This window comes from Sparus aurata, chromosome 20 (genome assembly GCF_900880675.1).
Source record: "Sparus aurata chromosome 20, fSpaAur1.1, whole genome shotgun sequence".
In the NCBI taxonomy this organism is placed as follows: Eukaryota; Metazoa; Chordata; class Actinopteri; order Spariformes; family Sparidae; genus Sparus; species Sparus aurata.
Genome location: NC_044206.1, coordinates 9,083,296 through 9,110,422, shown reverse-complemented (window position 1 = coordinate 9,110,422; position 27,127 = coordinate 9,083,296). Strand labels below are relative to the sequence as shown.

The window sequence follows — 27,127 nt, the reverse complement described above, 5'->3', positions numbered from 1 at the left end:
GACACTCTTTTACGTCCGTGCTTTATCCAGCCCGAGGCAAATATAAAAGCAAGATAGGGAATCATGCCAACATCAGAGGTGGTGCTGATGTCACAGGAAGAAATCGAGGACAAGCAGCAGATAAAAGAAATACCTTCATATAGGAAAGATAGGAGAGGGGATTTTTACAAAACTAAATGAATACAAAAAGAGACGGAACAGATAAATGAACAAAGACTACAAAGGGGTGAGGGAGTCCTTTAAAAGAGCAAGGATTGGGATATGGATATGTATAGTTTTTTTTAGCCTTCTTAGCTGTTTTTCCATATTCTTCAAAAACTCACAGAAGTCAACAGACATTTGGATAAAGAAGGTGGGAGATAACCTCGTGTTATGTTCAGAGTAACTGTTTGAAATTGGCTTAAAATCAGCTAAAAAGCACCTTTCACTTTAGAAATAGCGTCTAGAACCAGTTGGCACCAGCCATACTTTTTTTTGTCAACTGAGGGTATAAGATAATACAGGATATGATAAGATGTACCTTTATTTAGTATATCAGAAATACTTCGTAAAAGACCAGGGGACCCCAAGTACTGCCAGTTTTATAGGAATGGTTTATTAATTCATAATGGAAAATGAATAACGACAATAAACAGACGCCAAGAACTGTATTAGATTGCATCCTATCACACTATATCGTCCTTCAATCAAAATGTATTGTCCCTGAATCCTATCGAAGCCCACGTGTCTCGACGTGTGTCGGATCATCTTGTAAAGAGGGGATGCACAGCCCTACCGCATGAACATGGGAACGCTTCAAATATCAAACAGGTACTTTATTTAAAAAAACAACAACAACAAAAAAAAGTAAATCAAACTGGAGCACAGCTCCCATTGGTTACAAATGATATCACAGCTGTACATCATGTCTCTATGGCAACTACAGCAGATCCAACTCATCCATCTCTGAGTTACTGGTATGAAATATGATCGAGTGGGAATTCAAAATGTGCATTTCACAGTGCCTATTTCATTGTTTAAAGTGCCTCATTTTAAAGGCTGAAAAAACCAAACAAGGCACACGACTATTTCTGTATCAGTGTCAAAAAAAAAAGAAAGGTTAAAGACGATCCCGTGAGCGCAGGGTTCTGTTTTCTTTACATGAACTGGTAAGTAAGGAAAAGATTTAAGACAGACATTTTATAAAAGTGAATCAAACTCTTGGTTGTTCGCTCTCTTCGGCACCGAAACACCAGCTGATGGTTCTCACACACTCCCCCAAAACACAACAATAGCAAAAATATTGCAGGTAAAAACATGCACAGTAGCAAAGTATCACAGGACGTTTTTTTGGAAATGAATTACTGAAAATATGTTTTCATGTCCTGACTTGCTCTCTCACATTAAGAAACACTTGGATTTGTCGTCAGCCAAAGACACGCCAACTACAGTTACCACTAACAACCTGTACAATGAAATGTAAAAGTCCTCTCAAAGGGACGGGTGATGTTTCGACTCTAAACACCGAGTCAGGCAACAGTACAGCATCATTCATCAATGGTGCTTTGTTTTACATTTTCTTATTAATGAACCATCAGTGTTACTGAAGCCTGCACATTAAAACTGTGTTTAAAAAAAGACCTCTGAGCAGAATGTTAAGACTGAGGACAGCCTGCCTTACAGCATGAATCAGTAAATAAGCAAAAATAGAATAAAGTTTTAAAGTTTCTGATGGAAATAGTTAAGGCCAACCAGAAAAGACTATCATATTTTCCCCAGCACAGTGTCTTGGAAATGTAGTCTTAACTTCAAACTTTAAATCATACAGGCTTTTCCCTGTACTTCTTGAAATAAGGTGGCTAAGGCTGGAGATTGTGTAGACAGAAAAGGACAAAAGGGCACAGAGCCTAAAGGAAAAAAAGTGAAAACACGAATGATGAAGGAAAACAAGCTTTTTTCAGTCTGACCAGGGAACAGATACAGTCACAGGTGGATCATAAGTGTTCAAACATTATAACAAATGAATCAATAATGCATTAGCAATCAGAATAAGAGTTCAATTTGATAATTCTTAATCATTTCTTGATGTCATAATTTCCACCAATTTGGCCAAATCAGCATTAAAGTGGTAATTCAGTGTCTTTGTCTCAGTGTGTCACCTGCAGTAAATGACCGTCAGCTCTCCCCCTGTGTGGAGAAGCAGCGACAGGGAGGCAGAGCGTGGTACTGATAAACGGGACCAACAGCAAGATGTATTTCAGCCACCTAAAATATGAATAAGTGAATAAGATGGCAGCAACACATGGCACCTTTAACGTGCCCGTTTGGATCTCCTCCCATGCCGCCTTTTACTTTATCCAGCCCTCTATCTTACACAATTAGAGCTCAAAAGCAGATGTAGGGATGAGTGTTACATTTTCAGTCCATGAAATGCAACAACGTCTTTGCCGAGTTTTAACAAATGAGTGGGAGAGAGGACAAAGACATTTAGTCTTGACGACAATGCCGGCCAGCAGCACCAGTTTGAATTCTAATTAGTCCCCAGCGTGGCAGTCGCAAGGTGAAACCGGCTGGTGGTGAGATCAACAGGCAGACTTGCTGGAAAAGGTCGAGTGGCAACAGGTGAGAGATGATAACTGCTCATAAAAAGGTGAAACATCAGTGTGATGTCCATGTGGTTCTCACCTCCAGCAGTGCAAATATCAATGCAGCAGAGCACTCTTTTTTGATGTGCAGCCACAAAGCTGCTTCTTCCTTTGTCAAATGATCGTAGCAGCAGTCCAAACAAATGAAGCGAGAGCTTCTCTTCTGGAGCTGTCTCTAGCTGCTCTCAGCAGTATAACAAGAGTCACGCTGCTTCAAGTCTCAATGCAGGTTATAGGTGGTACAAGTTTTTTGGTATGGTTTGGAGTAAAGGGTGAAGATCAGATGGCCATGGGATCTCTTCTGGAGAAGGTCCAGTCCCACATGATGCCGTCTCCATTTGGCAGATGGCTGGACGGCAAGAGGACCCGTGTGAACCAATGACTGAGGAACAGAAGGAAAAATAGCCGGAATTATGGCTAGAAACAACAAAGGACATTCTCATACATGCAGTTCTGATCGGGAGTCAAGAGTTGGTCTGTAACTGCTTAAACTTAAGTTCACTTGTGTTTCACATGAAACAGCTCTACCAGCTGTGGTGCTTGCTAATCAATAAAGACTATCTCACTGCTTACAAATCAACAATCAGAATGCAGGTTTGACATACTTTTGCCTAAAGTATCCACCAGGATTCATAAAAAAAGGTTGGGCATTATGTAGTTTTAGAGAAGAAATTGAAACTCGGAATTTAAACATTTACAATATTAATGAGGTGATAATAAAAACTCCGAAATATGTATTTTTTCCACCATGGAATAAACAAGCTTTTCTCAGAGGAAAACAAGGTCCCCAGATCACTGTTTGAAGCTAGAAAAGTGGCAGGGTCCGCCAAATACAAACAAAGGAAATGTGTTTTCCCTTTAAGGTTAGTTTCTTAAATCAATGAATTTGGTCGAGTAAATGAAGAGAGTTAATCTATTTAGTTTGTTTAAGCATAAAATAATATTCTAAATTTCTCTTCTGATTAAAATTAAAAACTACATAGTGCACCTTTAATGGAATTCCTGTGATAATAGGCAAAAAAGACTTAAATTAGCAAAAACCTTTTTTCAAGATTTCAAGCAGCTATGAAATGTGAAAACATGACTGAAGGCAACTTTGGTTTGGTTAAGCATACTTTATATAAGTGTAATTCCCACCACTAGGTGGCTCTCTATCAAAACAAAACATAAGACATATGCAGAGTGTTGAGGAGACAATGCTCAGCTGCTCAGAGAAGACCAAAGTCTTGGGGTCTGATCCAGACCTGTTCTGATCTCGAGCCGTTTACCGACCGGAGGACAGCTCAGAGATTACTCTAACTTCTGAGAATAAAAAGTGGATTTATCTACACTCCCGTTTAGAAGAATTTCGAATTTAACAGAATTTGGTCTCATTCATAACAGCAGCTGCACTGTTTACTGTTACTATCTTTACAACATATGAGGGATGTATTATGTTATCGCTAATGTAAGTCCAACATTTCTCTCACTCCAACAATTCAACTGGTGAATTAAGGTTTGGGAAAAGCACCAACCGTGTTCACCCATCAATCAGCATGTGATCAGATATCAGAGTGCTGTTGTCATTATTACTGATTGATTTTTAAAAATGTCTGTCACAGCCAAGTCACCTCCCTATCAGTTGTTTGGATTTGTATATACGACAGTGGTGCTATACTCAAAACCGCACAAAATGCCAATTTCTACATAATTTTGCTTTACCAACAGATGCACTGTAAACAAATAGAGAAGTTGCTCTTGTGTTGTATTATTTTTGGAAATTGGGTGACTGAACTCACCTCCTTTTTTCTACACCAAGCAGTAACTTCCAGTTGTTCATGTTACCATGGTGATATGGATTTCTGAACACCTGCGTGAGAACAAAAGGAACTTGTAAGCTTTTTGTCTTAAAATTGAGATGTCCAATACTGCCTTTGTACAAGTGTACGTGTACCTTGCCCTTCTCCCGTAGTCTTCTGGTCTCCTTGCGGTTGATGTGTCGCTCCACGCTGGTCTCTCCTCTGCTGATGAGTATGACATGCCAAAGTGTGAGTCCTCCCAGAGCGACTGCCACTGAGCTGCAGGGGGGGGGGAACACGTTACAACTTGACCTGTCTGCATGATGTTGTCAACCTTTACCTGTTATGTAAACAGGGGAAATAATACCGCATGTAGTGTTTTTTACCTGGTCAGCACCCAGAGGAAGATGATACACTTGTGAGCAGTGGTTTCCCTCAAGGTTTCCATTGGAGGAGGAGTCATATAGTAACTCTGAAGGAGAGATTATTTATATCAGAATCATATGGGTGTATATATTTCACTTCAAAAGGTCTGATTCGAGGATGGTCAGTGTTTTCTTTATAAGGCTTTTTTTAATTCGAAGAACAGCTCCAGAAATGACAGGAAACAGGGTGAGAGAGAGAGGGGGAGTAAAGGGACCCAGGCTGGGACTCGAACCCAGGGCAGCTGCAGCGAGGACAAAGCCTCTGTATATGAGACACCCGCTCTACCAACTGAGCTAAACAGCGCCACTGGTCAGTGCTCTCTGAGGTCACTTTGGCTCAGGATCAAAATGCCACTTGCAATATGGGTAAAATTACAAGTCTAACATGCCGGGTCCTGTTCCCGGTTAAGTGATCTTTGGTTGCACAGGACATCCAAACTTACAAAGTAATTGGTATTCGAATCCGAGAGCTGTTTGTTTACCAGATGGTGCACAATCAACTTAGTGATAAGATCATCCTGGATCCGATAAATATGAGCGCCGAGGGAAAAGATCCTATTCAAGTCTCCTGTTTCACTTCTCATTAGCCACCTGAGCCCAAATTCTGCCTTGTTACTACTGCCTAGCAGGTGCTACGGTACTAGCTATAGCTATAGCTCCTCACCTAACCTCGCACCATTAACAACACCTGGACAAACCTCAAGAAGAGAGAAAATTAATGTAGTAATGTTAAACTTATGGGGTTTATGAGGTAGATCATTCTTTGTTCAAAGGTCTGATGATGAAGCCTCACCTCTATGGCGCTGTAGGCCTCCAGAAACAATTCCCTGCTGCTGATGCTGCAGTAGATGCAGCCCAGGGTCATGTACAGGCAGAAGGAGAAGAAGTAGCGGTGGTTGAAATGGCCCACACAGTTGTTCAACCAGGCTGGAAGCATGTTCAGTTTGACTTGTACAAGGTTGGATATTAAAAAGTACATTTTAAAATACGTAAAAACATTTTTTCATGTATTCTCTTCTGGCTCTTTTACGTGTTGCTTTGTCAGAAGGATACGACAGTGGTGGTCCATCTTCAAAACGCACCTTTAATGAAGCAGAGACAGATCACCATGAAAAAGATTAAAAAGACAAAATAAATGAGGAACTCAGTACACGAGCATCATCGTTTGATCATCTTACGTGTTGCAGATGCTGCAGTGGTGTGTCCTGGCCGGTTTTGGGGTGATGCATTTCTTACAGATGGACACAGAGGGGATATGAACTTTGTCCTGAAATAAACATAAACAAGAGAATGAGAGAATGTGAGAATTGTGTCAACCCCTAAGTGTCAACCTTGTGGCACTGAAAAAAAAGACATTTTATCTGCAAAATACCAGTGAAATAATTTCAACAAATCCAAAACACAAGGCAAGAACAGGGTTGCAATGTATGAGATTTTCATGGTACCCTCTCAAAAATATCAGGGTTTCACCATGTGCAGCATTACACAATTAAGATAATAATTACACTAGCAGTTACAATGACCTCAACAAAATGAAAACTGATGCCCTAAACCTTAATATTATTTTTTGAATAACACTTGTACAGTACAATTCAATACCATAGCAAGGCAAATGTAAAAGGTATGATAATCGTCCATTTTCATATCACGGTATACCATGAAAACTGGTATATGGCGGCAACCCTAAGCAGAACTCTTTGTTTTTAGTTTCATAATTGTGTTAGGGACCCTTATCTTAAGCTGACATGTGATGTCAACCAGCATGTCAACTACAGCTGCAACTAACTGATTAAAGGTGCAGTATGTAGTTTGGAGAAAAACATTTTAATCTCAAAAGAAGATCGTCATTGACTGATTCTTTTATGCCAAGACAAGCTGATTTTCACGACTGAATAATCTGAATAAACAAACTCACCTCAAAGGACAACACAGTTTCATACCTATTTTACTTTTACCTTTAATTTGGCGGACCCTGCCACCTCTCTGTCTTCAAAACAGTGTTCTGGGGAGCTTTTTTATTCACTTAAGGAAATAATAACTATCTATTAAGTTTGTATTATTACCTCATTAATATTGTGAATATTAAATTCTGAATTTCATCTTAGAAAAAACTAAGAATCGGTACCTTGGGTGGGTGTCCTGGGGAGGTGGTGGTGGCCTTGTAGTAATGGAAGACCACCATGACGAGAAGCCAGTGGCCGCAGCAGAGGTGCCAGACGACCCAGTGCAAAGGGTAAGCGCTGAGGATTGTGGGTAGGACGAACAGGTAGATGATGACTACGACTGAGGTCGTGAGCAGTATGACTAGAGTGACAAACACCTGAGAGGGAAAGACAAGAGAGGGTGAGGAGTGTAGTTAGGGAGTGTGGAAACATCCATGATAGAAATCCAACCCCTCACCACTCCAAACCAGCGGGTCACATTGTCCACGATCCAGTAGACGGGTTCAAACGCACAGTCCAGCAGGGTGTCCGAGTTGCTGAGGCTGTTGAAGTACAGTGACTTGAGCAGCAGCTTGCTGTAGCTCCACAGCTCCAAGAACCTGCCGCTGACCCACGGCTTGGTTCCCCCGCCTCGGCCTCCCCTCTGCGGGCGGCACAGCCGGCACCAGCGCAGCGCGAGTCGCATGGCCCGGGAGAGCTGCCACCTCCAGCTGCTGCTCATACGCATGCCACCCCCTCTCCTACACACTCTGCCCTCCAGACACACGCACACACACAGACACACACACCAACAGTTAGAAACGCAGGCCGCGTAAAACAGAAGCTCGTCGTAGCGTAGCTTGACGACTGCTGAGGGCTCCATTGTCATCTCAAGTGAAGTTTGTTTAAGATGAGTGAGCCAAGATGAAAAGAGCAGAGACACAAGTCCGCATGTGGGACATCCGCAGCCTGAGAGTGCTGCCTTTCTTAGAAATGACTAAAGGTTGGTGACGGCATCCTCCGTGTGACACACGTCCTTCAAAGAAAACAGGAACTGGGGCTATCAGGTAATGAGCTACACCCATCAGCTCCTACAAATAAACTTCTCCTGTTAATAATTCAAGGCAAATCCACATCTCCTGGCCAAAAACCTATTAGAAACTTGCAGGGGAGACGCAGAGTGGTAACCCTGTAAGAGGGAAATACACAGGGCTTAATGTCTTAAGAGGGAAATAAAGTGGCTACCTGATCCAGGGCATCATTTCATGAAAGTGAGTATTGGTTACACTGATAAGGCTTGTTCAGGTTCTCCAAAATAGCGTGGCATTAATAATGAGAGATGCCAACGTGGGACCTCTAGTAGACAATAACAGTAAGGTCTGGAAACAATCTGTCCTCTTTCTGTGCCATCGGCTGCTTCTTGACTTTACCCTGCTGCAAACTTTGATCCACATTATTGTTTTACACTCATACAGCAAAAAAAGAGTGCATGTGCAATAAGCCGTCTAACACAGCAAATGATGACACTGTGACTGTTGTCTATTCCATCTTCATTGAGAGGTGAGACAAACAACATTAATGAATCATGACCAACTTAATTTGATTTCATTAGAGTCATTATTCTACACAAATGTATGGAAATTAGAGTATATATGTGTGTTTATTTTAAATGTAGGTTAGCCTGCTAAAAACAGGGGATTAACTCCTTTCACAATGATGCCAGTGGACCAGTTTCCCTATTGGTTTTATTTGTGTTCCCCTTGTGTGTCGCATTTGTCATCATAAACACACAGAGAAAAAAAAAACAGCACCAGAAGACGATAAAACATACTCAAACAGTCTTCTTTTCTGAAATAGACACATTGTTTTATCAGACAGATGCTGCTACAGGAGTGAGACGTCTCACTTCTTTTCCCATCTCTTTTGAGAGTTGGATATGTGCAGTGCCGATCGAGCAGCTGGCAGTGAGGCTCAGTTATGAGTGACAAGGGAGCTACTCGGGTGTGTACTACGGGTCTCTTTTTCAAATGTAGCACAGACAGAAGTGATGTTTCGGTGCTGCTTGGCAGAGGCGGATTTTAAAGTATTACCAAACCAGCAGCTTTAAGGGTGTTGTGATAACATTAAGCCACCAAATGTGGCATTCCATCTCCCCACTATCATTACATTCACATTGCAACCCAGCTGCTGTTTGAATCAGCTGCCCCCTCAAGTGGCTGCCAGTTTGTGCACTAGCTGATGTTGCTAACAGAAGAAGAAGAAGAATCTTTATTTGTCAGATATGCAAACACACCCGAAATTTGTCCTCTGCATTTAACCCATCACTAGCTGCACATTCTAACTATACACATACCCACACAAACACATTGCAAGCTAGGAGCAGTGGGCTGCTATGTCAGCGGCCGGGGAAACAGTACAGTACCTAATGCTAACATTATAGCCAATCGAAGGTGGAGATGATAAATATTAGTGACTACTGTAGCCATTTGACCTGGGAGTGAATGCAGATTGTACAATACACATTCACATTGAAGACAAAAGTAAAATGTTAGCAGGAGTTTTTTGTGAGAGTAGTATTACTGCGTTTAGTTCAGACCAAACCAATCACACTGACTGGTAATACAACCAAGATTGAACGGATGGTTCACAGCTCTAAAAATGTTTTCAGTCTCATAATTTGGATTTAGAATCACATATTTTTGAATATTTTTTATTTTTGTCATTCAAAACATTTCTGGATTTTTTGTTTGTCCTGGCAAAAATGGGCCTTCCGGACAGATGAGACCTCGACGTTTTCTTTGTGATCAACCAGGCCAAATCGAAGAAAATATCATGTGCCAACACTTGTGCTCGTTCACACGCGCAGGCTGTTGTTGGCCGAATAAGAAGGACCTTTGAAAGGCGCAAAATGTATTTGCATGTCCTGTACCTGGCAGAGACAGTAAGAACATGAGAGAGTGGCACACAGCGGGGCACCACAGTCTCCATGGCAACCCGCTGCCCTAAATCTGGTCTTAGAGTGAGGCCGATCACTGTCTGCGTGTCTCACTGTAATAAGCTTTACTTCGTTCTGCTGTCTCTCTCTCTCTCCGACTCCAAGAGGAGAAACATGTACGTGTGTCGATGAGGAGAGACAGCAGATAAACTTCAGTGTGTTTAAGTCATGCAGAAACAGATGTTAATGAAGATTCACACCCTTTTTTTAGCCGTACAAGACAAATACTTTTTGCGCATCAGTTTCATGAGTAAAGTCGCTCTGGTACTTTGCTACTGAGATGTCACTATTTTTTTGATATTTTTAAGGGTAGATATCAATCACTATATAAACAAACATTAACAGCATTTCTAAACTTCTTGAATTGATACTCAGCTGCCTTAACAATCGATTCTTGGTTAATCATTAGTAATATATGAAATATGTTTTAACCATCGATACGACTTCTGTTCAATGCAAAATCCTAGTATGTTACATTTGGGATTAAAAGAACAGATAGGATGAACAACAAGTTACATGAATGATAAACTAAATAACACAAAATAACGCCTTTAGCTATTTAAAAGCTAAACAGTAATAATACCAGTTTATGTTTATTGTCTTTTTGTATTCTTAAACTACAAATTATTTCTTACTTTTGATTAAAAACATTTTCTCATACCAGCATTTTGTATTTCAATGTTGATATATTCGATCTGTTTTCTGTTTCTGTCATTCGTACCAGATAATACTTTATGTACTTGTGCTCATCTCTGATTGTCAGTAAGTAGATTAGTAATCGGTTATATTCTTAACAGCAATTGATCGATTATTGATTTATCATTACAATCACTCATTTACAGTGTAACAAATATTCTGTCTCTGACCACATTTACCACTCTATCGCATTTTTCTTTTACCGATTATCAAATCTGAAACTTGGCCAGGTATAAATGAAGAAACACCTCTGGATCAAACGTTCAAACCCATGCACTCACTCACTGTGCCTACTGCATATGAAGTAGACTGAAATGAAAGATGAAAACACTTCCTCTGGATTTATTACAGTTCAGAGTTGCACTGTTGTCAATCATTTTTCAAGCAAAAATGGTAGTTAATATCCTGTTCCAGCCCTCCAATATGATGGGTTCTGTACTTTATTTAATTGTTAATTCAATGTGTAGAGTAAAAAAGTCTGCAGATTAATTGATTAGCTGAGTGAAATGAGCATGTTTTCCATCCATTTGGTCACCATTTTTCCCTCTTGTTATATAATCGTCCTATAGTTTAGAATATATACTGAATGACAGCACCAGCAGTCACACCCAGAACATAGTTACACTATTATACAAACAAGTACTGAAGCAAGACATATCTTGCATTACTTTGTAATGTAGTATATTGCTTATTCAGTACACTGATCTTATCAGGACATGAGGGGGCTGAAGAATTCAATAGACGATTGAGGTTAAACAGTTTAACAAATGTCCACATCAAGACAGTTCACACCATTCAGTCTTTTAACCAAGTGGTTAATCTTGTCAGCCAGTAGATGAAAGCATTCCTCCCATTAGCTACAAAATGTCATGCTTTAGCGTTAGCTAGCTGCTAGCTGCCTCCAGACCCCTTCAACCTGCCCATGTTACCAGGCATTTTTTAAATGTATCCACAATTATGGTACACTCACTCCGACCACATTTGTCAGTGGCATACTGTACCTGGTCAGGTGAGCTGGGCGGACAAGCCTTTGGCACCACAGTCAGGTCATGGTCAGGCGGAAGGTTTAGCTAAGGTCCCCGCTGCAGAAGCACAGCCAAGAGTAGCGGTGCTGTGAAGATTGTCTATCTGACAGGGGTTTCACTCAACTGTAGCGAACACACACGTCTTCCGGTGGACCGCTGGAGGAATGTTGATTTTTTTTAAGCACAATGTAACAGTGCTTGGTCAAATACCGACCCGCCAGGATACATTAGTTTGGTTAATTTATTCCAATTAACACATTAGACAACAAAAAGTCCAGTGCACGAAAGTTAAATCCAAAGTGGGACCTCTTCATTTTCAGTCTTCTCTTTGGTGGCAATTCGCTTGAGAGCGCGCAATGTCTCCTGGGAAATGAAGTTGTTCTTTGCTGTAACAGTTCGTCAAATTGTCCCTGAATTCACGCTGTCGTGGTTACGAACGGGGAAATAACACCGTATTCCATTGTTACATTATCAGTCCTCAAGATAACAACAAAAAATTATGTATTGACCCGCCATTTGAGACTAAAAGCAGCGCTTTCTCTAAACTTGGCATAACCAGGAAGTACTGAGGTGTCATATGATGATAGAAAAATGGCTGCGGTGCAGTGGTAAGATGCTATGTTTCTCATACAAAAACTGTCAGTATGCGCACAATTCATCGGTTATATCATGTATCAATTGACCTTTTACAATTTCTTGAACGTACCAGAGTGTTTGCCGTGAGCGTAATTGTAATTTAGCTTGCCAAATGAAATGTCCAGTGTTTTTTTGCAGGTTTTCACCATAACAAGTGTTGTTATGGCTGTGGCCCTCATCAAATACCTAATTTGGCTATATTTTGGTTGTCGTCTAGCAAAGCTTGTGGGGATGTGTTACAAGATATTACACATGTTGTTGTTTTTAGCACAACGTTACGTTCACAAGTGTAATGGTAAATGTACGTGTGAGGACGTACCCTGGATTACAGCAAGTTTTAATATCGTTTTCTCATAAACACATCATGAGTTTACTGTTGATACATAGTCCAGATGGTGAAAGCAACAGTGCATCCTTACACAAGTGTCTTTGTCTTTTATTCTTTAGAGTAATACTGTAATAACTCATATCTCTGTCATGAACTGACTGTGTCCTTTGCCTGCGGAGATCCAGCAAGCTCTCGGATCCAGATGAGACTTAAAGGGGCACTATGTAGTTTTGGAGAGGAAATTCAAACTATATTTTATAACTATAAATTTTTTCCATAATAAACAAGATGTTCTCAGATGAAAATAAGGTCCCAGAACACTGTTTGAAGCTAGAAAAGTGGCAGGGTCCGCCACATATAAACAGAGTTAAACAGTATGAGATGAGTTGTCCTTTAAGGTCATTTATCCAGTTTAGAGCTAAACCTGTTCTGGTCTTCTGTCTGTCTGTTGTGTAACAAGGCGTTCCCGTGGGCGCAACTATGACACAGAGCTGCAGAGATGTCGTCCTGAAGCTGCTCCGGTGGAGTTTGGCGACTACCATCCCCTCAAACCCATCATGGTAGGCCATCTGCTGTTGTCACTGTTTTCTTACCGTTTCAACTACAAAACACCACTCTGTCAAAACATGGCAGCACAGCTCAACACAGTCTGTTATGTTATGTGACAGAATTTATAATCACTGACGTTGTGAAAATCATAATTGGTTTTCTTTGATGATCAGCTCAGATCTCCTCCCCTCCTCTCCACCCAGGTGACAGATACAAAGACCCGCCGCGGGGCTCGTAAAGGCAGCACCTCCTCGTCTTCCTCCTCGTCCTCCTCAGCACCCGCGGACCCCCTCAGCTCCATGCTGGATGGGACCGACCCCCTCTCCATGTTTGCCAGCGAGGCTCCGACCATCTCACACAGCGCCTCAACAGGGGTAGCACATACAAACCAGTCGATATTTAGACAAATGTTTTTCAACACACACAAGACGTGGAGAGGCAATGATGCCCAAACTTGTTTTTAAGGAGAGATGTTGTGATTCCAGGACCTGGGACGGAAGAGGAGGGAAAAGGAGGAAGAGGCGGTGGGACAAGACTTCGAGCCCTGGTCGTCAAAACGAGGAGAGATCCTAGCCAGGTTCACCACCACTGAAAAACTCTCAATTGTGAGTCATCCTCCATCACAACAGCAAAGATCAAGTTGCTCTGTTTCTACAGAAGTTTGTTTGGTCAGAGGCTGTGTGTACAGCTTTGCTTTGTTAGGCCGTAAATAATTCATATTTCTTTGTCTTCATAGAATCTTTTCATGGGCTCTGATAAAGGTAAGATCTGTGTTTGTACTCATCATAATAATTTAATTAACTCTTCTGAATTAACTGAATTTTTCTCAGTGTTCGGAAACACTCCTAATTTGGCAACTGTTGATATTACTAACACGTTAACCCTATCCACTTTAAAAGATGATAATACATCAGAATAATTCCTGCTTTCCCTGCAGGAAAAGCTCCAAGTCCAGGATCAGCAGTTTCAGAGAAAGTTCGTACTCGCCTGGAGGAACTGGATGATCTGGAGGAGGTACCTTTTCTCTATAAGTGCACGTCGGACATACAGGCTTGTTTGTGTCTTAACTTAATTATTCTGTGGTGCAAAAGTTTGCAGGAGTTAGTAGTTAAATAAGTTAGTGCTTAAATAAATATTCAATAGATTTGAATTGACCATCACTTGAACTAAGCACAGTGAATCAAGGAAGTGTTGTGAACTTGCTTTGTTTGTCTGCGTGTTCAGGGCTCCCAGAGAGAGCTGCTGAACCTCTCCCAGCAGGATTACGCCAACCGCATTGAGGAGCTGAACCAGTCCCTGAAGGAGGCCTGGGCCTCGGACCAGAAGGTCAAAGCCCTGAAGATCGTCATCCAGGTAATCCAGGGGTTTTGAAAACACGCAATCACCAAAACAATGAGGATAAATCTCTTGTCTCTTGTCAAATTGTCAGCGCTGATCTGTGATCTGTGTTCCAGTGCTCCAAGCTTCTGTCCGACACCTCTGTGATCCAGTTCTACCCCAGCAAGTTTGTTCTCATCACCGACATCCTCGACACTTTCGGTGTGTACGGCAGCCTCATTTCTCTCAGCTCAGTAAAAAATGTGCAGGTTTTCTGACTGTCATCTCGCTTGTTTGTAGGCCGGCTGGTGTACGATAGAATCTGGACCATGTGTTCAGACCCGAGACCCCTACCAGGTACAGATGGGATGTTGTGTTTGCTACCTTCCCATATCTAGTCAGATTTAATTTCAACCTGTTGATACACTTGAGGTCGTAGCATTTAGACTTTTGTCTAGCTTCTGATGGGACACTGCACATTATTAATTGAGTATTTAATCTTGTTTTCCTCCTTCAGAGTCCTTCACAGTTGATGATGTGAATGACACAGCAAAGGAGACGTGTCTCAACTGGTTCTTCAAGATCGCCTCCATCAGAGAGCTTCTGCCCAGATTGTATCCTTTACTACTGTCAGCAAAGGCCTCAATGCTTCAATCTGTCTTTTAGGACCAGAGCTATATCAGACCTGTTAAAACTTGGACTTCTGATCCCTCTTTCTCTTGACTCTCATTTTTCTTATTTTTTTCCATATCTGAGCATTAGTTTTACAGAAGAACAGTTAGACAGTCTTGGTATGGATTGATTTGCCTCTCAGGACTCGACTGGACCTGGTTTCAATATGACTCATTGTCTCCACCAAGACGCACTCTTTACCTCGGATGAATTTGACTCTTTAACGTTTGTGAACAGATACGTCGAGGCTGCCATTCTCAAGTGTAACCGCTTCCTAAACAAATCGTAAGTTTTGATATCTGTTTCCATCGTGGACCTCTGCATCCCAATATCCCCTTAGTTCTGTATAGTACGCAAACTGCATTCTGCCTTTACTTGTTTCAGTTCTTTAGTTAAATAAGGTTCCGACTTTTTTGGTTTTTTATCATATCATGCACAATCTATGGAAGCACAGAGAGCCAAGTGAGAACAAAAAATTCTTGGACTCCAATTTAAAATTTTTCATTTTTATTTAATTTATCTGATGTATGTTGAACAGACAGTTTTTTCTTTTTCCCCATTTGTTTTGACGGGTTTGTTTTTGTCATACTCATTTTGGCCACACGAGGCTGAAGTGCACCCCTATCCGATTTTTTAAATGGGATTAAAAGCATTCATGTTTTCCTCTTGTGTGTACAAGTACTGCAAAAACCCTCCCAAAAAAAACAGATAATCAATTGTTAAATTAATATAAGAATGACATTCATGCTTTAAATTTGTCCAATTGGTCCCAACAAATACCCGTTACTGCTTGAGGGGACTTTCAGACTAATAACATGGCTTGCTCTCACCCTCCACAGTGGTATCCAGGAGACGCTCCCTCGGTTGACGGCCATGATCAGAGGGATCGGGGACCCTCTGGTGGCAGCGTACACCAGAGCTTACCTCTGCAGGGTGAGACTTACCCACTGCTTACTTTACCTCTTGTGTTTTTGTTTGTCTTTCTCTCTTTCTCCAAGTCTTTTCTTCCCTGTTTCTGTATTTGTGGGGTGACACCAGTGGGTGAGGTATGGAAGCCCTAATTTTTGATGATCCAAGTGAAGTTAGATGTTCTGGAGTTGCATTGTCATGTCCACAGAAACCTCCAGTTCTTCCAGTGATCACTGGTTCAGGTGAAACAAGTCTTTGTCCAGAGATAAGTGATACAGTCCCATCTCCCCTTCTCTCTCTAGGTGGGCATGGAGGTCGCCCCCCAACTGAAAGACAGCCTGAATCGCAACTTCTTCGACCTGCTGGGCACCTTCCGGCAGATCAGCGGGGAGAGCGTCCAGAACCAGCTGGTCCAGCAGAGGGTGGAAGTGCCCGAGTACCTGACGCTGTATTCGCCCGCCATCAACTGGATCCTGCAGTGCATCGCCTACAGAGCTCCAGAGGCATGCTGTCACACACTTTTTACTCGAGCCTATTCAGATGGATTTCTTTACATGTTAAAAACTATTGAACGTTGGCAGAAATGGGTAACTTTCTTCTAGTCTCAGTGTCGGACTCAGTCAAAAATGTTGTTTGTGTTTCCTTTTCAGCCCCTGCTGACGGAGATGATGGAGAGATGCAAGAAGCTGGGGAACAAGTGAGTGTTAAAAAACTGTGTAATAATGAGGTGAATTTAATTAGTAGGTTTATTTCTGTGGGGGAAAGACTTGCTTGGACTGGCTTTTACCTTTTGTGAATTCCAGTACAGTTGTACCTCTGTCTCTTCAATTCAATCAGTTCATGGAAGTAGCAAAACAGCGAAAGCAAATTTTGTTCCCAGAACACAATGTGTGTCCATCTTGACATTTCCTATCGCATCACTTTATTTAGCGTTTTTGTGAACTGTTTACTTGGAATCTCTAATCGGAATGATTACGACTGGGCTGACGAAAGATTGATCCATGGAACCACGGCTCATGTTTCAAGGGTTTTTTGTTGTGGTGAAAAACTTTCTTTCTTTTCCACTGCAAAGATCAAACTTTTTTTCCCCCACAGTGCCTTGCTGCTGAATTCAGTCATGAGGGCGTTCAGGCCAGAGTTTGTTGCGGCCAGAGCCACAGACTTCATCGGTATGATCAAAGACTGCGATGAGGCCGGCTTCCCGAAGGTCAGAGGACACCAACAGCTGTGATGTGCTGATCCGATAAAAGTGAATGTTTAAATTCAAAGCTCACTCTTCGCCTCCTCTCCAGCACCTGCTGTTTGGGTCTCTGGGTCGCAGTCTGGCCTGTGCTGACCCTCCGGAATCCGAGAGGCTGACGATTCTCAATGAAGCCTGGAAGGTCGTCACCAAAGTGCGCAGTCCTCAGGTACTGTGAGGACAATGCTGCTCACTCACAGGTGTGTACTTTCCATTGAAACAGGTTATGACTGTACATGCGATTTTGTCTTTTAGGATTACATCAACTGTGCTGAGATCTGGATGGAGTTCACCTGCCGGCACTTCACAGTGAGTAAATCACAGTAAAGAGAAGGCGCCTTGACACTTGTTACTGTGTGCAATTCAAAATGACTCCTTCCTTCCTTCCTTTCTTCCATCTCTTGTTCTCAGAAACGTGAGGTCAACACCATCCTGGCTGACATCATCAAACACATGACTCCTGACCGGGCATTTGAGGACGCTTATCCACAGGTTGGCAGCTCAGCCTGTTCCCTCGCAACTGAAGCATTCCTCCTCCTCCTCTTGTCTGCTCTACCAGCGGCTCTAACTTATTTTGTTCTCTGCATCCAGCTGCAGTCGGTGATAAGGAAGATCCTCACCTACCTTCACGACTTCTCTGTCCTCTTCGCCATGGTGAGCAACCACGATGAAACACTGAAGGCCTGAAATACTCAATAATGAGTGACCCTCGGTTCCCACATGTCTCTTGTTTCCCAGGAGCGTTTCCTGCCGTTTCTCGACATGTTCCAGAAGGATAGCGTGAGGGTGGAGGTCTGCAGATCCATCATGGAGGTCTTCATCAAGTGAGAGATTGATGGAATGATGAGATTTATTTCTCTTTTTGACACAAAAGTGGCGACTACATGCAAATGTTGCCTTACCTGTTTGTCCCCTGCAGACACCAGGTGGAGCACACCAGAGACCCGGTCATCCTCAACGCCATGTTGCACATCTGCAAGACCATGCACGACTCTGTCAAGTAGGATATTTGCCGTGTTTGTTCGTGTTATATACCAGTAATTAGTTTCATTCTCTCAGATCCTTGGAGAAATTATTTTATTTTGAATTATGTTTAATATGAATTTGAATGTCAGTGAACATCCATTTGTATTTCTAGTAGATCGATACTAATTCACCAGTCAGACATCATCTGCCTCCTCTCTGTATTGCAGCGCTCTCACTCTTGAGGATGAGAAAAGATCTTTGGCTCTGTTGATCATCGGCTTCATCCGCATGGTGAGACTCCTCAGACGTTTGTCTTTGATTTAGAAATAAGAAGTTTACTAGATGTTAGTTTATATTTTCCCACTGAGAAACTATTCATTTGTCTGTCTCTATACTTTATGATCATTGTAATGTTTTACATCGCTCACACTTGCTAATGTTACGTATTGTAAAGCAATGATTTGTCTATATAAACTTTTCATTAATATGGCCTTTAACGCTCTACTGCTGTCAATCTGATGGGTCGAATTTAGCCAGTAATAGATGGTGATTGACAGATTGTTCGTCCAATCACCTGCAAAGTATTTTGTGAAAGTGCCCGCCCTTTTCTAAACGTTTAGAAACGCCGCCTTTCCACATAGTTCTGTGTAAAAAGCCATCTGTTGTTCAGGTTAGGTGTATGTGAGGCTGACTAGAAAAAGTACATCGCCAATGTTAATGACAGAAGGAAAAACATGTCACCCAGCGCACATCAATGAATTCTGAACGACAACTGGAGCTCTGTGGCACAGAGAAATCACATATGTCAGGCTGTGAATGCACAGACGCTACTTGTTAGTAGGAGGTTTGGTTTGTTTCTTTTGGGATTTGATAAAACTTGTCTCCTCACATTGTTGTTATTTTACGTACTATACATTTCTGACTTACAGAATCTCTCAGCATTAACCTTTTCCCTACAAATTCAAATCTGTTTGCACTCTAAATGTTTGGCAAACACTGTGATTTGTAGTGCACCAGTTATTTCTTTACTTTCTTATTTGACCCCTGTGAGCAGACAAAATGAGGAATGAAACAAACAACAATCAATCAATGACACTACAATGTCATCATGGTAAAATGTAATGAAATGCCGCTGTCTCTTCTTCCACTCATGTACTCTGCCTGTTTGTATTTAGGTGTCTTTTGGTCGTGACTTCGAGCAGCAGTTGAGTTTCTGTGTGGAGGCCAGAGCCACCTTCTGTAACCTGGAGCCAGTGCTGGTGCAGCTCATTCATGTAAGCGTACATCGGTGTGTTTCATTTGTGCGTGGTATTCACGCGCACACCATCCTCAGTGTTCAACGTGTTGTTTTCCAGACGGTGAACCAGCTGGCGATGGAGACCAGCAGGGTGATGAGAGGGAGTCACTCCAGGAAAACAGCGGCTTTTGTCAGGGTGAGTCAGCCTCATCCGTCACACAGAATCACGTATTGTCACAGAGCCAGACGGGAGGCAGAGTGTCTGAACTCTGGCCTCATCAACCAGTCCTTGCCTATTCAGAGACTGTTCTGTTTACCTCTCCTCCAGGCGTGTGCTGCCTACAGTTTCATCACCATCCCGTCCCTCAGCAGCATCTTCAGTCGTCTCAGCCTCTACCTGCTGTCTGGTCAGGTTGCGTTGGCAAACCAGTGTCTCTCCCAGGGTGAGCTGCTGCTTCCTTTCAGGATTTTAACATGTGATGATGGCCAGTTAATTTTTATCCTCTTCAGTAATTCATGACATCCTTCTTCTGTTTTCTCCCCCATCTTTCCTCTCTTCTTTGCTGACATCGGTCTTTCCTCCTTTCTGTATCTTCCAAATAATTTTTCTTTAATTTCCTACCTTTTCCAAAAAAAAAATGTCCGATACCTCCCTCTCATTGCTTTCCATTCGTCCTTATTTCCTCATTTTCCTTTCCTTGTTACCTACTGTCCTCCCTCCCTCTGCCCATCCTTCTTTCCTCACCTCCAGCGGATGCTTTCCTAAAGGCAGCGGTCAGCATTCTTCCGGAGGTTCCTCGCTCCATCAGCGTAGAGGGGAAGCTGCGCTCCTCAGAGAGCTTCCTGCTGGACTTCATCAACAACTTCCTGGCCACGCTTCTGGTTGTCCCGGTAACACAATTCATCTCATCTCCCGAGCCTTTCCGAACAGAAAGATGAGGAAGATCATCCAAAGCAGAAACATTCAGTGCTCGTCATTCCTCTGTTTAGATCGTTTTAGTTTGGAGTTCAGGTGCAGTTTTTGAGTCAAAGACGATGAGGCACCAAAGCAATAGGCCAGTCTCCCTAAAAGTTATACATATGTGTGTGTGTGCGCGAATGTGTTTGCAGGATCACCCAGAGCACGGCGTGCTCTATCTAGTTCGCGGTCTGCTCAACATGGTCCAAGATTACACCTGGGAGGACAACAGCGACGCCAAGGTGCGGGTCTACGTCAGTGCTCTGCCCCTGCTGGCTGCCATGAGCCAGGAAACCTACCTGTACTCCATCCCTAAAGGTCAACAGGCACACACACACACATGCAAAGTGACTGTTAGTATTGCTCATATTTTACCAGAGAGAAAAAGTCTAGAGTGCTCAGATGTTTAAAAATAGTGTGATGAAGGTGCTGTTTGGTAGGAAGCACAGAATGTCAGAAAAGAACTCTTCTGTCAGAAAGTTTAAATAGCCTTCTTTCAGGCGGCTGTTTCATGCTGGAAGTCTGAAAATCATTTGATATGCATGTTAAAAGCAAGTAAGCTTTCTCAAAGACAAATCCAGCTTTTGCTCTCTTCTAAGCACTTATTTTAAGACCACTAAACCCATGATTTTCCCCAATTTCAGATAACAGAATTTCCTAATCCTCCTCAAGGATTACCCCGAGGTTAATGTCTGTATACGTCTAGATTACCAGGTTTTAAGTGTCGCATGACGGGAGGCTGTACTTTTAATCCATTGTACGCTGTAGACGTCTATAAATGGATTTTAGTCTTTTTAGCGTTTTTTCAACTAAATTGATCATTTTTCTCCTTTCCTGGATTCAGTGGACTCCAATGAGACACTTTACGGAGGAGACCCAAAGTTTTTATCAGAGATCAACAAGCTGTCCGAGACCCTGATCGGACAGATCCTGGACCACCTGAAGACTCTCGGTCGGGACGAGGTGAGGCACAAGCGCCTTTATTGTATTACATTTTTGTGTCTTCAACGTTGGCAATAGCCGTGGCCACATATTGTTTCCAGGTTGTCCATCTGTCCTTCCATCCTATTATCGTGAACGTGATACCTCAAGAACGTCTCAAGTGGATTCCTCCTAAATAGATAAATGTAATACCTCAAAGTCAGTTAAAACCTTGCAGATTTTTTCATACTATTCATGGTTGACATGAGTAGGTATTTATTGCAGTCAAATTCAGTGATTACCTCTTCATATATATGTGGTGGTTTTAATTGTTGGTGGCAATGTACAGTTGATGGGTGAACATGCTTTTTGATCATTTTTGGGGGCTCAATTCTCTGATTGCTCATGTCTTGGGTTCATTAACCAGTTTATTTTACAGTTTTACTTAACACACACATATTTACAGAATTTTCTTGACTAATAATCCATCTTTCGAGTATGCACAAAACATGTACAAACATGTAAATAGGGACAATTATTTAACCGACATACTTTTCACACAAAATTGAAAATTCTTTTAGCTTCTTTTATGTTATTTCCCTTCCATTAACACACACTTTACACCACGTAACAGTGCTTAGTCCAAAATTCAGCTTCAGGACACAATTGAATATTCAGTTATGTGTTATATGTGGCTGCACATCAAATACAATTGTTCTTGTTTTATTTAGATATTTTGTTGTTTTTTTTCTCACAAATGTTCTAAAATTTTAGCTCGACATATTTAGTGTTGTTAGAAGCAGTGATTTAATCTGGAACTGAAGATGAATGACTGTGGAGTTAACAGAGGTTTAAATAGATATTCTCCATACAACACATGCATCATGATGACTTCATCAGATTAGCGCGTTGCTTATGAAATGGGACACATTACAGATATTTTACTACTAGGTATAAACGAATCACCACAGTAAAAGAAAAAAAAAGTATTGCAACTAAATGCATGTTTTCCCTTGAATAAAAGTAAATCATGAAGTGAGATTTATTACTACTTAGTCTACTTAGTTATTGTCAGGAGAGATGATCAGAGGTGCAGAATTCTCACTTCCATAGATGAGACCGGGACTGAAGTATGGGAGGAGTTTCTCAGTGAAGGAGCAGCCAGTGAAGCAGTAGATAAGAGCTGCAGGAACTGTGTCGTAAAAGGAAACCAGACCCTCCTCATAATCCACAAACACCCCCACCTTCTGAGGCTGAGACCTCAGGGAGAGGCTGACAACAGGGTCATCGAGAGCTTTGTACTCGTTTCCATTTCTCAAACATACAGTCCAGTAACCCTCCTCAGGACTCAGTGTTATTAGTCCCTTCCTGTTGATCGACTCTCTGGCCACTCCGACATCCCAGTCAGTCTTTCCTTTAACCTGAACCTCGAAGTAACATTTTCCTGAGGGGAAACTCTGTTTTCCCAAGACGCAGAGGCTAGTCGAAAATCTCCTTGGGTTGTCTGGAAGCGTCTTCTTCACATCACCATGATTAATTTGTTTTTCATCACGGGACAGGATGAGTTCAGGATGTGCTGTATCGGGATCAAGAGTCACTTCCACTGCATTCTGCTGGACCCTCTTCATCTCAGCTTCAAATAACCTTTTCATCTCTTTATGAAGCTCCCTCTCCAGCTGAGCAAAAGCTCTTACCGCAGTCCCCTCATATGATGGTGGGTGAACGCTGACTTCTGTCCAGTCTGCGGTGGGAAGTGTTTGGTGGACGTTTAGGGACTGAACACTCTGGAGAAGATGGAAGTGGTCTTCAGAGAGCGAGAGCTGCTTCAGCTCAGCGCTTCTTTTCATCAACTCAGAGATTTCCTGTTCCAGCTCTTGGATGAATACGTCAGCATGTTTTTCGGTTGTTTGCTGTTTCTCTTCTATAGTTTTGAGGAGCTCATTCAGGCCTCTCTCGACAGAATCCTTCAGAGAAGTGAGGACCCGAACGCCTCCTGCTTTCTCTCTGTCTGCATTTTTCTTACTGAGGTCGACTGAGTGTTTGATGTCCTGAATCTTCAGTCGTCTCACCTCGATCGTTTGCTGAATTTCAGCCTCAGTCTTCCCCAGCTCTGCCTTCTTTTCTTCAGACACGTCCTTCAGAGGAACAACTTCATGTGTCTTGTGGTCTAAAACAGTACAGAGCATGCAGACGCACGTCTGGTCGGTCTTACAGAACAGTTCCAGAAATTTATCATGCTTCGTACACATCCTGTCTTCCAGGTTGTCCACGGGGTTGATCAGCTGATGTCTTTTCAGGCCTGACATTGTCAGATGAGGCTCCAGGTGAGTCTCACAGTAGGAGACCAGACACACCAGGCAGGACTTCAGGGCCTTCAGTTTGGTTCTGGCGCAGACCTCACAGGGAATTTCTCCTGGTTCGGATGCCTGTGGCTCAGTGCTGCTGCTGCTGCTGGCTTTCTGTTGAGCTGCCTGTCTGAACTGAGCAGCCATCTCAGAGAGCAAAGTGTTGACGTGCAGCTCAGGTCTCGTGTTGAATACCTTCTTACACATCGGACACAGGTACTGGTCATTGGTATTCCAGTGTTCAGTGATGCAGTTTTTGCAGAAGTTGTGCCCGCATGGCGTGGTGACAGGGTCAGTGAACGCATCCAAACAGATGGAGCACAGAAACTGATCTTCGGACAGCAGATCTTTCAGAGCAGCCATATCTACACTTGCACTGTGGAAGAAAAGAAAACAATGTTTTATTCAGAATACAGTTTCAAATATTAAAAGAATTAAGTGTTAAAAGAAGAGTGTGGTGACTGTATGGCTTGTTTAGGCTTGCACCAAGCTGAGCTGTGAATAATCCAACCAACGAGATCGAGCTCACTGCCAAAATAGCACAGAATACATGTCCAAATGTCCTTTTGTGTGGACACGTTTTTTGTTGTGCAGCGCTGCAAACAAAGCTCTGCCTACTTGATGACCAACACATTGCGTTCCCTATCACTCCTTTTGAATTAAAAGCTTCCCGCGTGTTTTGGTGGTGGAAAACCTTTAATGGGAACAGTCAGGAGAAATGGACTGTAGAATAGCTGTACAAACGGAGCAATTAGTAAAACATAATAATAGCGGGAAATTCGGAGTGAAACTAAACTCCATACCACAGAGAAACAGTTCTAAGTTACCAAAATCCTGAGAACTGGATCAGAGAGACTGTTCCAGTGGGTTACTTGTAATGTGGGCATTTGGACAGACAGCCATTGTTGAATCTAAGTGTCAGTATGGAATGAACAGAGTGGATCTTCTTGGCTGAGTAAAACTTAAGTTTTGTGTTGATTCTGGTGTTGTAAATGCAAATATGATCAGCTGTACTCACCAGTGTTTGTCAGAGACTTTGCTGTTAATGACGACCCGATGGACTCGGTTTGAGTTTGCCTTGAGAGAGAATGCGTGACTTGTCTGGACTGCTGTGTGGCTGCTGCTGATAAACTTGTAAGTTTCATTTCTGGAGTGTGACGTTGAAGCTCTCTTCTTTTCCAGTGTTACTCCACCTCTTCCTCCTGCCCTGTCAGGGTTTGTTCACTCTTTCTGTTGACATGATTATTGGGAAATACTTTGGGATTATGTTTTATGGTTGTCCTACCAATTCTTCTGAATGTGATATCTCAGGAACATCCTTAAGGGAATTGTTTCAGATTTTGGCACAAATATTCGCATGGCTTAAGAATGAACAGATTACAAACTGGTGGTCATTGTGACCTCACAAAACACATTTTTGGCCATTACTCAACTATTTATATAATGATTACTACAGAATGTTACACAATACAGTTAAACGTTAGACACAAACTGCTGAAGTGACGACATTTTAAACCCAACGGTCAACTTCACTGTGGCATCGTAGTGTTCCGCAAAGAATGTTTTAGCCATTACTAAATGCCATAGCCCAGGAACAACAGCGAGGCTGATGCGCAAAGGCACACAACTACAAGGTGGTTATTCTAGTTTGTTAATGTACAGCACTTTTTCTAGTCATAAGTCATGTGACTGACATTGTTCCTGTTGCCCCCTTAGCAGCAGAGCACGCGGCGTCAGGGCGCCCTGGCCTTTTCCCTGTTCGGGGTCCTGCTGGCTCACGGCGACCTGAGGAACAACAAGCTGAGCCAGCTGGCCATCAACCTGTGGAACCTCAGCCACAAACACGGATACTGTGAGACTCGTGTCTCGGTGAGTTGACACACATTCACATCTCCAAAATATGTAATCATAATCTCATTCATTGAACACCCTACAGGTGAATGCAGCATTATTGACTTCCTGTTTGTCTCTGCTCCAGGTTCGGACTCTGGAGTACATCAAACACCAGGCTCTGCAGCCGGACATGAGTCACCTGACAGACACCGTCCAGAGGCTGGCACTGCAGTCCCGCACCTGAACACCAACCCTCACCAGCTTTTTGTTAAAGTGGCTGTGCTCCAAGATTGTGTAAATAAAAGATGCCAGCAAGCACGAGGAAGAGGAGGAAAATGCCTTAATGTATTCTGAAGAGGTGTACATGGATAAAAAGCACTTTGGTTACTTGGCGCTGAATGTTTGGTCAGTGTAAAATGTAAAAAGCTCAGTATTGATACTTGTAGACTGAAGTTACAGGAAGCTGTTTTTGTGCCAATTTTCGTGTGTTTTTCATGTTAAAAATAGCGAATGATTTAACCATCACAGTACAATAAACCCTAACAGAAAAAATATTTCAAGGTTGTTAATTCATCTTATGCAGTGTTGCTGTTTAAATAAATGATGACATTATACAGAAGAAGACAAATAACACTACTCGGCATGTTCTCTGCTCTACTGTATAGTCAAAGAAGAGGAAGAGGACAAACGAGCTGATAATCATGTCTGGTGTTTGTTGCCTGCAGTGTTTCCCTGCACCTTCAGTTTCCACCACAACTGATCTGTTGTGTGACAACATCACCGAGCGTCACACATACAGTTTTTATAATGTAATATTGCAGGTTGAGTAAGTGATTTAACATGTTGTCCTCTTAATAAATTTGTAAAAGAAACAATGCTGACTATTTTTCACACGGCAGCCATTTTCCTCGGGCGGAAGGCTCAAATGATGGGATAATATCATGTGTTCCACGCTGCAAGTCTTGTATACGTAGGGAATCTGAAATTTCACCACTGTGTCACTGATCAACACCTACAAAGGCAATGGCTAGTAAAAATCCGGAGGGACATTGGGCCATATTTCAAGGTAGAACAACATATTTGACAGCCCGTTAACCAACATTAGACAACAGCGTCCAACCACTTCGTAGCTTATCATTACCATTTGATAGTGTTACACAACCTGATAAAAAAAAAAAATTATAAATAAATTGTAAAATACCAGCACACCTCATAGACATATTTATGTAGGCCTGGAGGTGACACACACTGGATATAGTCAAAGAGTAATGTTCCGCCATCCATTTCATTTCCAGTTGCCGATCAATCGAGAAGCGGCGAAACAGCAACAGTCAGCCAAGATTCCCCACATTTATACGCTACATCATCCTAGCATTTGAGCTTCCCGCCCTGAGCGTGACGTCAGAGGAAAATGGCCGCCACGTGAATGTGGTCTGTTGGATAAAATGGTGAAGTTATGACACTTTATATCCAAAAGGTGAAAGGTCAGCTTTGCATGACATCCTATTATTCTGCAAAAAATGTTCTGGCCAATGGCTCAGCAACCTGAAGGATGCGATGTGGTAATCCTAGTCTCTTCTACATTATAAATGAAAATGTTGGTTTTGGTACCCCCCTCCACCAACGTTTTGGATAGGGATATGGATGGAATGATGGAATTTTTCTGCTGATACCAAAATCACCTGCTTCTCGCGGCCTGATACTGATTGGTAAACCGGTTATTTCACATTTTTTGCATTCTAAAAATAAGT

At 42.2% G+C, this 27,127-nt stretch overlaps 4 protein-coding genes across 5 annotated transcripts in view; 1 reads left to right on the top strand and 3 right to left on the bottom strand.

The window, feature by feature from the left end:
* Nucleotides 1–2,796, bottom strand: part of mrtfab (myocardin related transcription factor Ab) — a 50,396-nt gene extending 47,600 nt beyond the window's left edge. The window contains exon 1 of the mRNA XM_030400042.1: nucleotides 2,665–2,796. The gene's annotated coding sequence lies outside the window, so the exon portion shown is untranslated. The remainder of the gene's footprint in view (nucleotides 1–2,664) is intronic.
* Nucleotides 574–11,779, bottom strand: zdhhc16b (zDHHC palmitoyltransferase 16b). The gene is made up of 10 exons (XM_030400059.1): nucleotides 11,442–11,779; nucleotides 7,228–7,519; nucleotides 6,953–7,147; nucleotides 6,006–6,094; nucleotides 5,881–5,909; nucleotides 5,621–5,754; nucleotides 4,789–4,874; nucleotides 4,558–4,681; nucleotides 4,403–4,473; nucleotides 574–3,006 (listed from the first exon to the last, which is right to left on the bottom strand). The coding sequence occupies exons 2-10, from the start codon at nucleotides 7,495–7,497 to the stop codon at nucleotides 2,904–2,906; spliced, it is 1,101 nt and encodes a 366-aa protein (XP_030255919.1). The 5' UTR covers nucleotides 7,498–7,519; nucleotides 11,442–11,779; the 3' UTR covers nucleotides 574–2,903.
* A 104-nt stretch (nucleotides 11,780–11,883) lies between these two features.
* On the top strand, nucleotides 11,884–26,248 carry vps35l (VPS35 endosomal protein sorting factor like). Of its 2 annotated transcripts, none has more exons than XM_030400057.1 (30): nucleotides 11,884–12,073; nucleotides 12,890–12,989; nucleotides 13,182–13,352; nucleotides 13,464–13,583; nucleotides 13,715–13,739; nucleotides 13,916–13,992; nucleotides 14,203–14,331; nucleotides 14,433–14,517; nucleotides 14,596–14,652; nucleotides 14,813–14,909; nucleotides 15,205–15,252; nucleotides 15,807–15,900; nucleotides 16,179–16,379; nucleotides 16,527–16,573; nucleotides 16,972–17,083; nucleotides 17,169–17,285; nucleotides 17,372–17,425; nucleotides 17,528–17,608; nucleotides 17,708–17,770; nucleotides 17,855–17,940; nucleotides 18,036–18,116; nucleotides 18,310–18,373; nucleotides 19,258–19,356; nucleotides 19,438–19,515; nucleotides 19,648–19,762; nucleotides 20,071–20,210; nucleotides 20,430–20,595; nucleotides 21,122–21,240; nucleotides 25,263–25,412; nucleotides 25,522–26,248. In XM_030400057.1, the coding sequence occupies exons 1-30, from the start codon at nucleotides 12,057–12,059 to the stop codon at nucleotides 25,618–25,620; spliced, it is 2,892 nt and encodes a 963-aa protein (XP_030255917.1). In that variant the 5' UTR covers nucleotides 11,884–12,056; the 3' UTR covers nucleotides 25,621–26,248. The 2 variants fall into 2 exon arrangements, with proteins under 2 accessions (XP_030255917.1, XP_030255916.1); XM_030400056.1 differs by having other exon boundaries at nucleotides 11,885–12,073; nucleotides 25,260–25,412.
* LOC115571039 (E3 ubiquitin-protein ligase TRIM39-like) lies at nucleotides 21,613–25,264 on the bottom strand. Its single transcript, XM_030400058.1, has 2 exons — nucleotides 24,562–25,264; nucleotides 21,613–23,919 (listed from the first exon to the last, which is right to left on the bottom strand). The coding sequence occupies exon 2, from the start codon at nucleotides 23,904–23,906 to the stop codon at nucleotides 22,260–22,262; it is 1,647 nt and encodes a 548-aa protein (XP_030255918.1). The 5' UTR covers nucleotides 23,907–23,919; nucleotides 24,562–25,264; the 3' UTR covers nucleotides 21,613–22,259.
* Nucleotides 26,249–27,127: the final 879 nt, after the last annotated feature.